The following is an 18,649-nucleotide window of genomic DNA, read 5'->3' as shown; positions in this document are numbered from 1 at the left end:
TAAATTTTGCAGACAATAAAACCTTCAGACATTGCAACTGTTCGCAAACTGGGTAAACCTCCTCACTTGATAATGCGAATTATGGATTGTGTGCTACTTTTATTCCAAAGAAAAATAGACTCAGTAACACCTGATCAAGAACGCCCATCTGTGAAGCCATCGTGGACTGAAGCTCTGAAGCTAATGAATAATTCAGGTTTTCTTAGCATGTTGCTTACTTTTCAGAAGGTAAGAAGCTAATAATGGCACTACCCCTCCTCTAACTATCTCTAGAGATATGTGAAAGTGTCTTCTACCTTCAAAGGTAGTTTGAAGCAGATGAGGCTTTTGTTTACCTATAGTTGTAGATACCTCTGTGTCTGTATTCCTCTCTATTTTCATGGTTCATTATCTCAGTAATCTTTCTCCTGGGCCACACAGTTTTGATGGCAGACAGAAGTGTCTCAAGCGCAGGATCAAATCTTGAGAAACTTAATGTTGTCTGTATTTATGCAGTTCCTGTTTCTCAGTAGGAAATTGCCTTAAAAGGGCTCACTGATTTGATTTTTCATGTATCTCACCATCTCCAGTGCTACCAGGCCTGTTTGCATATAACACGCTTTAGAACTCTGTCTCTGGAATAGTTTGGTGGGGAACTGGGAGAAAATACAGAATAAAATTAGCATTCTGTGAGGAATAATACTGAAATATTTGGGATCTTTTGGGGTTCTGTCACTAGAAAGGTAGTGAAATGCAGAATTAGCTGGGAACCTTAGTATAAACTGTAAGAAAAATAAAAGCAAACACAGGTTTGTATTTCTGTCAGGACAGAAATTTGTGTTTACAGCAAGATTCACTGAACTGTGAGACAAGGGAAGTTTCTCTGCAGGGAAGAGAAAAAAAGATGTCACAGTTAGCTGGAACAGAAAAAGACCTGGGTGGAATATGGCATAGCAGAATCATGGCCCAACTTTAAAATCTAGGAGGTCAAGCAGGTTTGGCAAAACCTGGCTTTTCTGCAGCACTGCACATCATACTCTTTCATTTGTACACTGACCTTTAATCTGCTTCAGCTGTGCATTTTGCTGATGCCTTTTCTAAGCTACCAGAGTGTGTTTGTTGTGCAGATGAGGCTTGAAACCATGATTCTCACTATCCCCAGGAGCCATTTCTCACAGTGAGCCACATTGACTAGGCACCATGTGGAAACTTGCACTGCCTCTGTAGACAGTCTCTTCCTGGGGCTTTCAATCTGGTTGCTTTTCCAAATGCTATCTTCACTAAACAGGAAGAGGAAATGAGTTTAAAGATAATGGGGACTAATTATGCACTCCGAACTCAAGCTTCTCTCTAATGAGACTTCCAGTTTTGGCACTTATTAATAGTGTATGTGTTTCTGCTGGTAGTTTGCAACGTATTTAACTTTACTCAGAGGAGTTAGAACAACCTCTGTGGGACTGAGTTCTTCCAAGAAGTGATACTGATGAATGTGGTGACAAACACTAGACTACTTCTGTCCCTGATGAGGTACTTCACATGCTGTCCTCCTGCCTCATTTCTTGTTTCTAAGATTGAGTATATATGAGAAGGCGGCACATCATGTCTGGAGCTCTGAGTAGACTACACTGCTTACTTGTTTGTGAGATTTTTATTCTTCCCTAATTTTTTTAGGCAGGGAGTATTAGTGGATAAAATAGCTCCTTGGGTTTAAAATTCATTACTTGGAAAGGAAAAGCCTGACAGTTTTAGGCCATTGCTGACTGGTCTGTGCTTCACCTTTGCCAGCTTGCTACCTCATCATTTTGAGTGGAATGAAAATTCAAAATGTTTGTCCAGCACTATTTAGGATTTAATATTTTAGCAAATTCAACATTCTAGCAAATGCTGATAGTGAAAACATAATCGTATCTGGTTTTAGGAATAATATAATGAATGCTTTTGTTATTACAGTAGCTAGGGATCAGACAGGTACAAGACAGTCCTTTCTGCATAGCAGAAAGGCAGGAAAAAGGGTATATTGCTTGACAGTGTGAATGGAAGATGATGCCTTAAAAGGAAGGCATTAATATATTGCCCCCCAAAAGGAAGATTTTTAATGCCACTATTGTTAAGCAACCATTGTTACCTTGTATAAGCTCTTCTGCTCTCTACATTGCTTAAGGAGATGAATCCCATTTTCTTCTGACACTTATATAATTATAGATTAACCACCATCATCAAAGATCTGGCTTTCATGTTCTCAACAGATTGTGAAGGGGGAAAAAAATTTGAGATTAGAATAATGACGTGAACAGCTGAAGAAATCACTTTCACGGGTAAGGAACAGGGTTAGTGTCAGTGAAATGAAGTCAGTGCCTTGCAGTTTCACCCTTTTCCTTTCTAAAGCTGCATGCTTTGGCTCCCTGTGTTCACACTGATGCCTTCTGATGCCATGGTGAGCTTGTTCAGGGAACTAGCCTAGAAGAAAGCTAATCAGTAGTTTGCTGACTTAAATTTCTGTCCTACTAGCTTCCAAACTAGTTCACTGAGCATTGGTGAAGATATTAAAGATAGGGCAAGAACATCTGGTTGAGGAGGAGAGGAAAGAAGTTACAGTGCTTAGCACCAATAACTTAGATCAGCTTAAGTTGTCATGGAGCTATGAGTACAAGTAATGTCTGTAAATCTTATGGGTCAAATAGGGATATTAAATGCAAACTCAAGTCAATCTGTTGCAATGGAAGTAGGAGCTATTTTCACTCGAGTTCACAAAAAAACCCCCCTCTTCCATCCTTTATAAGAGTGAAAGGCAATGATGTTGGTTTGTTCATTTCTTCTGTAAGAAGTGGTAGTACCATGTTTTTAAAAAGTAAAGTGTTTCTGTGAAGCGGACTTTATTCCAAGATCCGTTTAAAAAATAATTTTCCCTTTCCTTTGACTAGGACTCAATTACAGAAGAAACTGTGGAGCTTTTAGAGCCTTATTTGGATATGGAGGATTATAATCTTGAGACTGCCAAAAAAGTCTGTGGAAATGTAGCAGGTCTTTGCTCATGGACACAAGCAATGGCTTACTTCTATGGTATTAATAAAGAAGTTCTTCCTCTTAAGGTATTTCATATTACTCCTTTTATTTTTCTGAAGGATGACTATAGTTGACTGGAAAAAGCATGTTATTTTAGCTAAAAAAGATCGTGAGTTACAAGAGATTCTTGTTTCTTCACATCCAGTTGTGAAGTCAAGCACACAGAGGTTGAATATGTCCTGGCAGTTTTTTCCCCTTATACAGCTGCCCTGTAGTACAGTTGTTACTTGTGTGAACACAGTCAGGTTTTGATGGGAACCTTAGTATGCAGGTTCTTTATAGAGCCTGACTCTCTGCAAGTGGGAGATACCGGTACTGTCTCTGTTCTAGGACTTGGTGCCAGGCACTACGGTTTCAAGAAAATGTCTCCTCAGTCCTGCTGATGAAGGAGCATACTCACTGTGGTCTTGCTAGAATCTGGGAGAGGAGAGACTGTTCTTGGCACAGAAGTAGTCTTTAATGATTTTAGCTGGAGTTCAGCTCTCTCAGAAAACTTTGGAGTGTCAAATTGCTACATATGAGTGTATATATAATAAAGTAAGTAGTTACCTGGCATAGAATTCTGTTGTAACGTTGAACCACAGTAGAAGGGATCAGCTACCATTGTCTGCATTCCTACAGATAGCTTTATTGTCTTGGAAATGTTTCATTTATGAGCACATTAAAAAAAAAGAGTTTGAATATTTATATAGTGATTTATAACCATTGCTTCTACAAGGGATTTTATGGCTCTTTTCTGAAGAAATACATTCAATCAGTTATGCTTCCACTGTACTTATGTTCAGTTTCCTATTAAATAAGCCACTGTGTCAATAGCATGTTCAAAATTCTTGGCATACCTAGACAGATCTGATTCAAATTTGTTAAAAGCATGATATTTTTATTCAAGAAACTGATAGAGAAGACTATATTTCTGTGATATATAAGTAATAATTTCCTTTTCAAATAATAGGGTGTTCACTGATGAAAGCAAAATTTGAAATGTGGCTATTGAGAGCTATAAAAGAGAGCAAGATCTAGTGGAAATAGTGGCTTTATATGCAGATGCAACGCTGAAAACTGCAGAAGTGCTCTTGCAGTTTTTATTTAAATATATATGACCTAAGATTATGTATAAATTTAACTTTGTATTCAAGCATTTACATTCTTGTCACACTCTAGCTGATAAAAACCAGAACATGTATTTCTTAGCAAAGTGGTATCTATTGTCAGGTATAGTAACCATCACAAATATTTTAAAGCCAAAGACGATAGGGGGAGGAAGCGTTTAAAGTATGCAGGAGATATTGCAGGAAGCGCTGGAGTGATACTAAGAAAATAATTGAAAATAAATGTACAATTAAACTGTGTAAAGTACTAGCACAGGCTAAATCATCCAGTGTTAAAAGCAGGTTTACTGAATGAATTAATCAAGCTGTTTTATCCTAACTGCTGTTCTAGGATATAAATCCCCTTCAATACCTGCAAAATCCATCCAATATATTTTTAAATTGCATCTTAACTGAGACTCAGTGCCTCATTTATTTTAAATGGGACAACTTGAGAAAACTAATTAATAGTAACTTATATTATGGTAAATATAGTGTACAAAAATTAACTAATTCCTAGAAATGGATATTTACATTCTTTAGAGATGTGGTCTGCAGCATAAGGGTCATTACTTAGAATCAAATGTAGAAAGTCTAACCAAATATTGCTTGCACAGCAAATACAGTGCTATGTAGCTGCTTATCATATAGTCATCACCATGTGTGTGCTACTTTCCTGTAGACCTTCTGCACCTCGCTAGCTATTCCTCTCTAGTTGTTACCTAGTAAACAAGCCTGCTGGATTAGTCTGGTAATTCTGAATCTGCTTTTTACCCATTTGTCATTGCACTGCTATATTCTTCAAGCCCTGGCTTTTGCTGTGATTCTGTTAGCATCCAATTAAAATACTGTGTATAGGGGTATAATTTCCCTTAGAGATGTCTCTAGTGATTTTAATGAAATTCTCCTTGGGCTGTTGTGATGATCAAGGGAAGTTTGTCTTGTGCTTATAAATTCTGTTTGATATTGAGGATTCTCCCCATTAAGCTCTGTTTTAAATATAAGACTTTATTGCCTTTTCTGCTTTCACTTGTCTCCATGCTGAACTGAAAACCACAGCAGGCAGTAAGAGGAAAGCTTGCACCTGAGGAAAAGGTAACAGTCAAGGAATGTCAAAATTTGATGGTCATCCATTTAAAGAAGTGTGTCCTTGTCAAGATGATGTCAGGATAACAAGCATTCAAGTCTGAATTCAAGGCCCGTGATAAGTGGAAGGAAAAAGTATACATCTGGGGGATGAAGGGGAGGATTAGATCACCTAATAAAACAGATTGAAGTCAGGATACATAACTGAACGAAAAAAATGGAGAATCTTTCAGAAGCTTGTAGAGGCTGTGAAAAGCAGATAAGAGGCATGATCTCTGTGTCTTTCAAAGGTTGCTTCAGTCCCAAGAAATGCTCAGTCATGGCAAAGAAAGAGGACAAAATTTTATTAATGTCACTGTGCATGGATCTGTTTACATGTGTATGTGTATACATATGTATATGTGTATAATATTTTAGACTGGTGGAAAAATACTGGTTTTGGAATGTCTGCAAAACCTGCCTATGTGTTTGCCTTTCTTCTAATGTTTCCTTAAATAATGATGAATCCCAGCTTATTGTGATATTGAGGCTCTGAGAAAGATGATACAAAACCAGTGGAGTGTCTATGTGGAAAATCTGCAGTGATCTGGGCCAGAAGCAGCTAGAGATTGCATTTCCATGAAGAGGTATCAGTCAGATGCTGTGTGCCCAGGACAGGACTGAATCAAAAGGCAAAGGTGGCCACCCAGCACACCCACAGTGTCTCATGAGCAGAGTGACAGTGTCCAAAAGCAAGAAGCCTTCTGGCCTGGTCCAGCAGTAGTGAGAGCTCAATGGACTGTAAGAACGGTGAGCTCAGAAAGCTAAAATTCCTGAAATGAGAGAGATGCTATGAAAACTCCAAATCTTTCTACCTGTAGTCAACTATAAAGTTTCAGATGCTTTTTTTCTCATGTGTTTTCCAACATCTAGTAACATTTCCCAAATTTACTGAGCAACAGCTGCTCTTCAGAGTGATCTGGGGTTGGTCTGGGCATTCCATTCAAGAGTGGGAATAGCATTAAATTGTGTGAGATTTTTATTGGAGAAGGCATTGTTATTTAAATGCCTTCTTGGATCAGGGCCAGATATACTCGGTGCTTTCCAAAATTGAGTTTGCAATGAATCAATGAGAAATTTATGCCTCTGTCAATACTAATAAGTTAAACAGTACTAGGGATTTTTTTCTAGACATTGGAAAGTGATCATCTACACTGTTAAATTGTTAGAATGATCTCTAGAGTGAATTTGGTCTTGGCTAAGCAGCATTTTCTCAGCAGTCTCTGGGCATCTTTAGGAACTAGTTTGATCCAAGGGCCATTTCTGTGAGACTGTTTGCATGCAGCCATACTGTTTTAGACACTGGGAAAGCTTAATATAAGCTGTTTTACACTAGTTAACCTGAGTGCCAGAGAAAGGTCCTGGGCATGTTTAATTTAACACTATAGCTGTGGACTGTAACTATGTGTTTTTATTTGGGCTGGTTTTATGTGGAATGCAAAACGGTTAAAAGGGGCAGGATCATCTCACCACCTGCTTTAAAGTCCTCTCTGAAGGCATCTCAGAAGATGGCAAAATAGATGCTTAACAATTTAGTCCATGGCCCTTGCTGGCACAGGTACTTTGTCCATATTGCACCATACAAATAGCAGGTGGAAGCAGTGGCTGGGGCAGATGTTGAGAAGATTACCTGTATGGTTCCCCACAATGTCAATGGCAAGACAAGGCTGAAGCTGCTGCTCTTACACCAGCTGAGGTATGTTCTAGCGTAGTCCCCCTCCCAGGAGTGCAAATAAGAGTGTGGATCTCATATATGGAATCCTCATGATTCATTCACATAAAATCCATTTATTCAGACTCTCACATTGCATCCAACTGGAACAAACTGCGAATCCTTGCTTTGCTGCGTGACTCAGTGGGATGAAATGAAGGGTGTGAAGCTTGTTCACATAGCAGTGCCACTAAAATTAGAAAGGCCACAGTGGTTCTTTGTGGTTGGGAGACACATTTCCTTCCCGCCTATAGTTGGCTGGAAATCTTTGAAGCTGCTTGCGACTATAATAGCTTTCTTATACAGAAGATTCTCCTTGGCAGCAGAACTTGCCTCCTGCTTTCATGGCAAAGCTCTGCAGAGGAAGCTGCCAGCCAACCTGCCAGTGATGTCAATACAAAAACCGTGTTTGTACCCATATAGTTTTGAAAAATGGGGTTAGAAGTAAAGGCAGGGAGAGAGCAAGTAGTGATGATTTCATAGGGTAATCTGAAACAAGTAGTCTTTCTACATTTGGGAATCATGTAAGTTGGTCATTCCACTATGTTAGCAGTTGTTGTGCAACCACACATTATTCATCACATATGCTTAATCAGCTTACAAATGAAACTAATACCAAAATGTATTGCAATTTTGTTATGATTACCCTAAAATTGGCTGAAAATTTTGGTTAAATTGTCTGTAAAATAATTTCTTATTACAAGTAATTTTCTAGAGATCTCATGAAGTCCTGTGTGTATAATTTTGGGGTGGGTTTTTTCATGTTAGAATACAATATACTTTTTCTTTGTACTCATCTGAAATGCTTGTTTCATTGTCCCTCCAGCTTCAAAGCTGGTAGCCTCTTAAGAGCTTTTAAGAACTGGGAAGTCTGCTTTATCAGTCTTTTGCACGCTTCTGGTTAGTTTATTGCTGCACAGAAGCCTGTTTTTCATACTCAGAAGGCATCGTTGCTCGTATGTGTTGGGAGTTCATGTGACCATCCTTTTCCATTGAGGTTCACATAAATGTCAAGGTGAAATATGAATCCACACATCCAAGTGTAAGTTCTTTGTTGTTCCAGCTGTTCTGCCTAGGCTATTCCCCCCAGCTTTCCAAGGATCTTGTTCCTTGTGTAACCTCACTATTTGTCAGCTGGGGGTGAAACAATATGTCACAGCTTTGTTTTACTCCCATTTTTAGCCCTCGCAGAATTTAAGGATAAGAGTACGCTCAGCGCACAGGAAGGGCTGGGTAGGGGTGAGGTAGGACAGAGAGGGCTGGTGCAGGGGTTTTCCTGGATCTTAGTAAGAAAGGCCTGACAGCAGATGGCTTAATAAAGTAACTGCTTTCATAAGTACGGAATAATAAGACGTGTTTATAATAGCTTGAATGATCAGAAGAGAGAATTTTCTCTCCGTGAGCAGGACCCGCTCTGCACAGCATGCCATAGGGATATCTATCCAGGCTCTGTCTGATGCTGCATGAATGTGGGGTGCCCAGCATCTGAAGGGATGTAAGATCTACTCACTCTCGATGTTCCTTTTCTTATTTTGGGTCTTTTAAAAACAGTTATCTTAAGGCATTTGTTGTTGGGTCTTTCTTACTAAGATCCAGAAAGAGCTCTGCACTGTGCGTATCTTTCTTATCTCACCCTCCCCACCTCTTCCCCGATGCAGGACACAGGAACACTAAATTCTCTACTCAGAACTTGTCAAGTTTCATATTTGTAATAAAATAGGTTTTACAAAGTCTTGGTTTCCATCCTCATAACTCTTAAAGCAGAAAAAATAGAAATAAGACACATGATATTTAAACAAGTGTTTTAAATATTCAGAGTAAATGGAAGCAACCTTTATCTCTAAGTGTGAATTTCGTAAGAACTTTGTCAGTCTCTAATCCTTTGCAAACATATACTTGGAAACATGTTCTGAATTCACAGAATACGTTTCTTCCCCTGTTAGGAACAGTCAAGTTAAGAGGCCACATTTAAATGACTGGCAATGCATCATTCAAATTTATATAGAGATGTGAGAAAAGTCTCTAGAGTTTTAGTTTCCAAAGGAGCAAAAAATGTGTTTGTTAATATTTTTATTGTAGAAGAAATTGAAAAGAGAAGAGTAGGTGCAGTTATCTTTACTATTGTCCGTGAGGACAATGTTGATTTTCTTTTGCATTGAGAATAAATTACAGAAAACATTGTATGGATTGCTTCTTATATCTGGTACACAGCTACTTCAAATGTATTGTGATTTCAAATCATTTATCATTGTGTGATCAATAGATCATTCTGAAAATATTAAAATATTTTAAGATTGCATTGAATAACTTTAGTGTTATGCTTGTGTTCATTTCAGGTTGAAAAGTAATAAAAGAAAAAACTGCAGTCATCCTAAATGTATTATTTTTAAAAGCACCCAATCCATTGCAATACGTGCCATTAAATGAATGTCATTTGCTCTTGCCAAATAATAGGTAGTATCTGCTTTTTACTTTTAAATGTTTGTAGGCAAATTTAGCCTTGCAAGAGGGAAGACTTGCGTCTGCCCAAATGGAACTGAATAATGCACAAATTCAGCTGGATGAGAAGCAAAAGGAACTGGATGAAGTACAAGCCATGTATGATAATGCTATGAGAGAGAAACAGGCCTTACTTGATGATGCTGAAGCATGCAGAAGGAAAATGAACAACGCCACAGCTCTGATTGAGGGATTAGGTGGAGAAAAGGTACTGGCACATATGAGGTTTTCAGCATAAAGTAGGTGCTCAGTTTTAAGAATACTTCATGATGATCACTAGTAGTGCTCAAGAAATTCAAGGCATGGTGACATCTCAATATTATATGACACTTTATTTTAGTTATATGTATGGTTTTTCCTTGAACTTAATGTATCTAACAAAGTAAAACAATTTTTTGTGTTAACTTAATTCTTCCATATGAAGATTTATGTCATACCATATGGCTCATGTTGGGATAAAGTTCAGATTTAAAGCCAAGGAGCTGAATTCCTTTTAGCTTTAGTAAGAGGAATTAAGCTTAACCTAAATAATTGCCCTAAAATATTTATAAGAAGGATTACTCTCTTTCTCACCAAGTATACAAGAATAAGAATTAGAAGCTTGATTAATTTCCTGAATTATATTTGAAGTTCAGATTTCTACTGGAACCTTTTGTAGAATTATGGACTAATTGTTTTCCTCTGCATTGAGCTTGAAATTTACCTTTCCTGTGCGTATTTTTCTGGCTTCAGCCTAAAGATGTCCAGAAGAAGCAGGTTACTTTTTTTTTTTTTTTCCCCCTTATCTGATTATTTTCTTTGATAATTCCTTGGTTGATTTCATACAGAGTCAAAATTGATGAGAGCTTTCACTTCAGCCATTGTGTCCTGTGAGACCAGGACTTCAGAATTTTTCTTAGCTGTACTTAAAAATGTACCAGTCAAAAAAGTTAGATTCTTTATCATAGTTTTTCGGTGAATTTCTATATTTAAGAACAACACCAAAACAGGCACTTAGAGTGCCTTATTGTGGGTTTTCCATTCTACTTTTGAAAATTCAGTCAGGAAAGAAAGTTTAAAGACTGTATATGGCACTTGGAGCCTTGGGCAAAACTGACACTGGGTTAAATGTGTATTTTCTAAATTTAAAACATGTAGGTTCTGGCCAAGACTGTATGCAGAGTGATTGGCAGGAAACAGAAATCTGGAGAGAAAGGAATAAGTAAAACTCAAAAATAATATCCAGATAATCATAGAATCATAGAATAATTGAGATTGGAAGGGACCTGTGGAGTTCATCTAACCCAACCCCCTGCCCCATTCAAAGCAAGGTCAAATAGAGCAGGTTGCTCAGAGCATTCTCCAGTTGCATTTAGAGTATCTTCAAAGATGAAGTCTCCACAACCTCCTTGCAATCCATTCCGGTCCTTGCAGTCCTTGACCACTCTCACTGTAAAAAAGTTTTAATGTGTGTTTAATTGGAATTTCTTGTGTTTCCATTTGTGTCCACTGCCCCTTGTCCTTTCACTGGGTACCACTGAAAAGTCTGGCACCATCTGCTTTACACCCTCCCATCAGGTATTTGTAAACATTGATAAAATTCCCCCTGCACTGCCTGTTTTCAAGGCTAAACAATTACAATTCTCTCAGCCAAGTCTGCCCATGACCTTTGCATCCCCGACTAGTTCTTTCTTGTTTACAAGCCTGAGGTTCAGCAAACCACAGTCCCTCATTAGCTCCTCAGTTATCTGTGTTAAGAATTTTTTGTCAGTGCACTCCTTAAATCCTGGATTGCTTGTGTCTTGCTGTGTTGTCCATTCAGAAGCTATCAGGGTGGACTACATTAGTCCCCCATGTAGATTAATGCCTGTGAATGAGAGGTTTTTTCCCATTCTCAGAAAAAGACCTCATCTTCTTGCTATTCATGTTGCCTGTAACAGACACACATAACATTGTCCATGTTGCTCTGCCCCCTAATCCTAACCAGTAAGCTCTCAACTGGCTCATTGTCTATCCCAGAGTCTCAGATGCAGAACTGTGCTTTCCAGCTGCTCTCTCACATGAAAGAAAAGTCTCACCTTCCCAGCCTGTCATGCCCCAAAAGCTTGTGTACACCTGTTGCAGCACTCCAGTTGTGGAAGCCTTCCCTCCATGCCCCCATGATCCCCATGACATCAGGACTCTGCAACCACATGCGGACCTCTAATTACTCATTTGTTCTCCATGCTGTGCACATTAGTGCACAAGTACTTCAGAGAGGTGCCTAGCTGTGCTAATTTCCCAGAAACAGTGTGAAAGCTTCTCCCACCTTCTGTCTGGTAGGCACTTCTTTGTTTATGTGGATGTGCTTGGGGTGTTCCTCCATTGGCCCTGTTTATTGATTACAAAGTACCTACTGTTTATATTGCCCCACATGTTTTGTTTGCCATCTCCACTTCCTCATGTGATTGTTGGTCATCCTCTCCCTTTCACTTCATTCTTTCTTTAAAGCACTTCTTACCAGTTTGGCGAGCTTGTTAGCAAAGATGCTTTTTCTCCAGGTGGTTGCCATCTCTTCCAAGCAAACTTTTACTACTGAAAAGAATAATTTACAGAAAAAATACTTCTGGCTTGAAGAACAGTTACTTACCAGAAAGAGATAAAATCTTCATGTTAGTTTTGTGCCTGCTTAATCTAACTTCTTTATGATATTTTACATACAGCTTCGTTGGACAGCAAGCAGCAAAAACTTTCAAAATCAAATTACTAATTTAGTGGGGAATGTTCTTCTGGCTACTGGATTTCTCTCTTACTCTGGACCTTTCAATCAGGACTACAGGAATCTGCTGCTTCAATTGTGGAAGAAAGAGATGGACAACAGTAAGATTCCATACAGTAATGTAAGTGTTCATGCTCTGTCCTGACCTTACTCTTTGCCTTGCAGAGAAATGATGTGCAGAACATTCCATTCTGGAAAAGTACATAATTGGAAGATTATATATTGGCTGTCACATTTCATCAAATTTTTAATAAAGAAAAAATATGAACAGTCGACAACCAAGCTTCTGAAGCAATATGTTTTAAAATCCTCATTATACTGTCATGCATTGCAAGATTGGTATATAGACCATCACTCTGGCAAATCTGAGAGAGATGCTGTCTGAGGTCAGCTGCCCTGGGAGAGGATTGTGTAATATGGGAAATGAAGTAAACATTTACCAGCTTAGAATAGATTTATGTTATCATACGAGGTTCTATCACGTAGTCTCAGTTTTCATCCATAGTTAATGTTTTTTTGCAAATACCATATTGTGTCCATAACTTCAGCCATAAAGTCAAGCAAACCAGATAAATCTAGTATTTACTGAAAGTGAAAAATACATATATTGAAGAAAACACCAGTTTTAACTGTGTCCATGAGCATTTTAAGTTGTCCCCTTACAAGGAATAACTTGTGATTATGTGTTTGAGAATGCCAGCCCACATCTAGTATTGCTGTGGCCCTATAGTTTTCCAGGCAGTCTTTGAAGCAGCAGCTCCCAAGTTAGAACCACAGGATGGTGCAGAGGTGGGGAGGTGTCTGGGTTGAGTGAGAGTTAGCCCCAACCAGCTTCCAGGTACCCAACAGGATTTACCCTGTTTCCACTTTTACCATCTACAGTCTCATGTGCTGCCACTAAAAATCTGCTTTCTCTCTATCTCTGTCATACCTGTGTACCTACAGCATTTAATTTAGTTTAATTTGAAGTGCCTTGTTGAAATGATTAAGTTAACCAAAACCTGGATTTTGTAAGCTTGTTTTACACCACTTCAGCTTCCTCCAGTCTAAGCTTTTAAATCTGTGTACATCTGTCACCAGTAAGGTTGTTCTCAGTGAGTCTGACGTTATAGCTTCTCCTCAATTGGCTTAAGTCTGTGCAGGCAGAGTTGGCCTAAAATGCAGCAGAGCTAGGGTCTCATCATGCAGCATCAGTTCCTTTCCACATAGAATCATAGAATAGTTTGGGCTGAAAGGGACCTTCAAAGCCCATCTAGTCCAACCTCCCTGCAATGAGCAGGGACATCCTCAACTAGATCATGTTGCTCAGAGCCCCATCCAGCCTGGTCTTGAATGTCTCCAGGGATGGTGCATCTACTGTCTCTCTGGGCAGCTTGTGCCTGTGTTTTACCACCCTCATTGTGAAGAATTTTTTCCTCACATCCAGCCCGAATATCCCCTTTTTTAGTTTAAAACCATTACCCCTTGTCCTGTCACAACAGGGTAAAAAGTCTTTGCTTGTCTTTCTTATAGGCCCCTTTTAAGAACCAAAAGGCCACAATGAGGTCTCCTCAGAGCCTTCTTTTCTCCAAGCTGAACAACCCCAACTCTCTCAGCCTTTCCTCATACGAGAGGTGCTCCATCACATCATACACTACCTTTAATAAACAACCTGCATGCTGGGACTATGATACAGGGCAGTTTCCTTTACAGGAATCTTGATTTTTCTTTTTGCCACTATCTGCCTCAGGAGTGCTGGACCTGGCAGCTGTTTTGATGCGTTGTCTTTGCTTGTGGCCAGCTGCAGCCTTGTTCCTATTCCATGACTTTTAGGAGGTCTGTCTAATACTCTTCCTTGCACCTGGAAGACATATTCATGCTGAAAGCAGAGTTTAGTCCATAATAATCAAACCTGTCTTTCTGAGTAATCTGCCCAGGTTGCCTTCTGCTTGGTTTTGTAAATACCTGAGTATATTTTCTCCAGCAGTAAAGGTTGGAGAAATAGTTCTTACTGTCAGCACAGGAGTGGAGGCATTAAGCTCAAATGGCTCCTGTCTTCAAATATCGAAGCTTTTGACAGAACAGATGCTGCTGGAAAGTGCTGGGAGTAAGTGAACAATGTGTACAGCAGTGGCTGCACTATTGTGAAACAGCTGAAGGTAGATTAGTATCCCTGCTGCACCCTCTTTCCAGCTTCTTGGGGGCTTTGACACTTAAAACAGATATTAGGGAGACCTCTTTGCCATGAGAGGTTTGTCATAATGTTCATATCATAGAACTTATATACATAGTTAGTTGTGAATATTTTCATTATTTCTATTTTACGTTAGGTGGTGCATAATGCTTCTCATAAATGTGATCAACCTTGACCTGACAGAATGAATCTCACAGCCCAGCCCAATTTATTCTATGACTTACAAAGATAAATGATTTTGACTTGCTCAGCAAAGCGATTTGAAAGCTCCTGATAATAAGAAGTGTGTAAAGCCAAGATGGATTTATTAATAAAGCACCAGTAGCAGTGCAGTCTCAGGCAAGATTCTTTACTGGTGTGCTATGAGAGTTATCCTACATTTATCCTACATACATTCATCCCAGGGAGGCTCTATCTCAAATTCAGAGTATAAAATGTTCTTCAAAGCTACTTACCTTAGGGAATATTTGTCAAGATTCTTACCATTTAAGGATAAGAACTGGGATGTATAATGTCCTTAGAAAGCAAGATATTAAGAACTGAAATTCTGCCTCTCTGAACATGTTCTGACCACATGACTGCTCAGCTGCATCCTTCAAAATTTGAGAAATACTTTCTGATTGTTTCTGTGTTGCTTTTTTTCCCTCTTTTCAGGTGGACAGGTTGGACACAATGCCAAAACTTAAGTAGTTTCAAACATAATTATCACTCTGTTTAGATAGTTGCCTTTAAAGACAGGATTGTGATTTCAATTATAGTGTATGGAAGAGAGTTTTTTTTTTTTCTGGTGAATTAAGTACTCACAAAAGGCAGCATATGGGCTTCTCTTGTTACTTCACACCACAGGAAAGCAAGTAGCTTTGCAGTTCAAGCAAAAGGCTTGACATCTGCCTTACTTTGTCACAGACTCACTGGCTGTGGGTGTGTGAGTCATTTCAGCATAACAATTTAAAGAGAGCTGTTTAAAATTAGCTATCTATCTGTGTAGTTAGACACTTAAATTAGCTAAGTTTCAGAGTTGCAGAGTGACTGATACTTCCTGCTGCAGTAAGAAAAAATTCAAAGCTGTTTAGACCCTACTCATCTGCTTAAAGAGCTAAATATGGTTTTAGTTTCCAATTGCTGACAATTTTGGCTATTAAATGCTTTACTGTCCTTTTTACAATTGGATTCTTGGAAATTGGATTCTTAAAAGTTTCTCTTTTTCTCTTTTGTCTTCTGAGAATGTTTTGTGTAGCTTTGTTCAGATTCTTCAATAATCAGAGCAGCAAAAAAATCAAAGGAGCAAAAAAGCTTTTGAGTCTTGAAGCCGCTGGCGTCACTAACTCTCATGATTGTATCACAAGTCTGGTAGTATCTGAATTTTTGCTTTAGGCTTCAGATGTTGAATTATGTGATTTTTGCAGAACTTGTGGGCCATTTCCTAGTTTTTCAACATGTTGTCTGTAGAAAAAGCTTATACATAGGAATTCTTGAGTGAAAAATGTACGGAGAAAATAAAAAAAAACTCTTCAGTTTTATTCTGTTTAAATTTACATCATTATTAGGCTATTTTCTAATTTGGAGAGCTTGGTTTGTGATTTTAAGCACTGTTTTCTTCACATAATTATTGAGAGGCCAGTCACTGTTCATAGTGAATAAAATAAAGCAGGTTACTCAGTGTGTGCAAATCAAACTCTATGAGAATATATGAGCTGGGAAGAGTTTTAACTATGGCAACAATAGCTTTCTATTATGGTTCATGGTTATTGACCTGTAGCACAACTCCTCTTTCTTGTCCGCGTCTCCCACAAGCCATCTTATATTCATATACATACTTGGAGGGTACTTTACAACTTTACAGCAGAAGGAAGCTCTTGTGACCAAGATGACCCTTCCTCTTGAGCTGACAAGAAAAGAGTTTGCCAATACCAAAATCAGCTTGTCATTAGATATTGAAGTGGCTTCAGAATTCCTCCAGCTCTCTTTGATGAACATCAAAGCCTCAACAGATTTCAGTTTCATTATTGCACAACAATGAACTTTAAAGAAAGGAAACAATAACTGCCAAATACATTCTATCGTGCATTATGATCAGAATAAGAAGAAAAACCTTCCATCAAACATTTTAGTATAGCTCCTCTAACTGGTACTGATTTGTTATTACATGTTTTCTATTAGGACCTGAACCTTACTGGTATGCTTGTTGATAATGCTACAGTGGGTGAATGGAATCTCCAGGGTCTTCCAAACGATGACCTTTCAATTCAAAATGGCATCATTGTCACAAAAGCATCTAGATATCCTTTGCTGATTGATCCACAAGGTCAAGGAAAGATCTGGATTAAAAATAAGGAGAATAATAATGGACTCCAGGTAAATAGTTCATTTAGTGCTTTTATGTTTGTGTCATGTCACATCATAGTTTGCAATGCAAACTATTAATTCTGTCATCGTACTTTGGCTATACATAATTTAAATCTGATGTTTATGGTATATAATTAGGCAGAAATTAAAATAAGACTGATGCAAAATCTGTGACCTTTCAGTCTCAGGGTGAAATAGCTTGTACTGCTTTGTCATGTCCCAGACATTTTGAAGAGCAAATTGGAATTTTATGTTATGCCATATCTATTTTTATGATGAATCTTTTAATTTTTGTGATAGAAAAAGAGAAACTTAGAGGGAAGTAAATGACTTGCAAAATTAAGACCAGGTAGTACTTGGAAGTTGGTGCTGCATGGCAATTACATTTTAGGGTAAGCATTTTAAGAGGATAATAGGGAAAAGAAAAAGGGAGGAATTGAAAGCAGAATGGTGTCCTGAGGTAGAATAGAAATCTAGTGATCTTCGAAGCGTTTCAAGCACAAAGCACAAATTTAGGCTGCATCTTGATGATTAAATGCGTGTGATAAAAATATTCATAGCTTAGTTTATGCACCCTTCTCACTTTCTGTCTAGTAGTGCATCCTATTTGGGGCCTGGGTTCTCTATTTAATTCAAAACTTTTTCCCCTTCTAATCAGCCTACCCTCCATAGATTTTTACAACAATAAGGTTAAGATGGGTTATGATAAAGATCTAAATATCTGATATATCTTCAAGCCAGATCAAGCATGATACTAGTTAGTTGTTAATAAATCAAGCCTGTCCTACAACTGTAAATTATCACATGAATACCAAGGTACACTATCTTCACTTTAAATGAGAGTGATGGATAAGAAAAGGAAACTGAGTTGGATGGTGAGATCCAGAGGGCTGATGACATCACAGTGGTGTCATTAACTAAATACTTAACCTTCTGGAGCTTGATCTAGATCTGTATTTCCTACCACTGTTAAGAACAGCCCAATATTCAATTCCACACCAAATCCAGTTTGCTAATGTTATGCTAATGATTTTATGCTTTTATATGTAGGTTAAGTAAATAAAAATAATAAAGTGTGACCTCCTATTCTGTTAAAGTTAAAGCAAAACTTCCATTCATTTTAGCAGGGGCAAGTGTTTGTTCCTAAAATATAATCATTTGCATAGATATCCCAGCATGATCATTTTTGAAAGTTGAAATATATTTTATACTGTTTTCTATGTGCTTGCAAGTGCATTCTATATTGTGAACTTATCTTCCTAGGTTACAACTATGAACCACAAGTTCTTCAGAAGTCATATAGAAGACTGCCTGTCCCTTGGCCGACCGTTGTTAATAGAAGATGTTGGAGAGGAACTAGATCCTGCTCTAGATAACATCTTGGAAAAAAATTTCATAAAATCTGGTTCAGCACACAAAGTAAGATAATTGTGGACATAAAATAAAAAACAATAGAAGAGATGCTGGCTATCTGGTAGTCTGGATACTGCTGAGATTCACACCTTTGCAATACTTTAGAAAGATGAGTAGTGGGCTTATGGGGTTGGGGTTTTTTACCCTTTAAGCAGAAAGTTTAAAAAGTGTAAATGAAAACATCATCTATTTTTCACTGCATAAAATACATGGTGAATTTAACTTTTGAAATCTGAGTAATATGTTTTATTTTCAGGTCAAAGTAGGTGACAAGGAGGTAGATCTGATGAAGGGCTTTACCCTCTATATGACAACAAAACTGGCTAATCCTGCCTATACTCCAGAAATTAGTGCAAGAACAACTGTGATTGACTTTACTGTTACTATGAAAGGGCTGGAAGATCAGCTCCTTGGACGTGTGATCCTCACAGAAAAACAGGTATCTAGTAGCTTACAGTATTTGTATAGAGGGAAGGCTTCAATATCTGCACCATGAGTGTATATATTCAATGTCT

The 18,649-nt window shown here is 38.2% G+C and overlaps 1 protein-coding gene across 1 annotated transcript in view; it reads left to right on the top strand.

Moving 5' to 3' along the window:
• LOC104411748 (dynein heavy chain 5, axonemal-like) overlaps positions 1 to 18,649 on the top strand; it is a gene marked incomplete at its 3' end in the record, with an annotated part of 119,776 nt that overhangs the window by 88,530 nt on the left and 12,597 nt on the right. Inside the window, exons 58-64 of the mRNA XM_010022239.1 lie at positions 13 to 228; positions 2,901 to 3,068; positions 9,455 to 9,673; positions 12,147 to 12,323; positions 16,536 to 16,730; positions 17,985 to 18,140; positions 18,391 to 18,573. Coding sequence (XP_010020541.1) covers positions 13 to 228; positions 2,901 to 3,068; positions 9,455 to 9,673; positions 12,147 to 12,323; positions 16,536 to 16,730; positions 17,985 to 18,140; positions 18,391 to 18,573 — 1,314 coding nt within the window. The remainder of the gene's footprint in view (positions 1 to 12; positions 229 to 2,900; positions 3,069 to 9,454; positions 9,674 to 12,146; positions 12,324 to 16,535; positions 16,731 to 17,984; positions 18,141 to 18,390; positions 18,574 to 18,649) is intronic.

This window comes from Nestor notabilis, unplaced genomic scaffold, assembly GCF_000696875.1.
Source record: "Nestor notabilis isolate BGI_N333 unplaced genomic scaffold, ASM69687v1 scaffold7659, whole genome shotgun sequence".
Classification (NCBI taxonomy): Eukaryota; Metazoa; Chordata; class Aves; order Psittaciformes; family Psittacidae; genus Nestor; species Nestor notabilis.
Note: the sequence above shows the minus strand (reverse complement) of the source record. Positions and strands in the feature narration are given on the sequence as shown.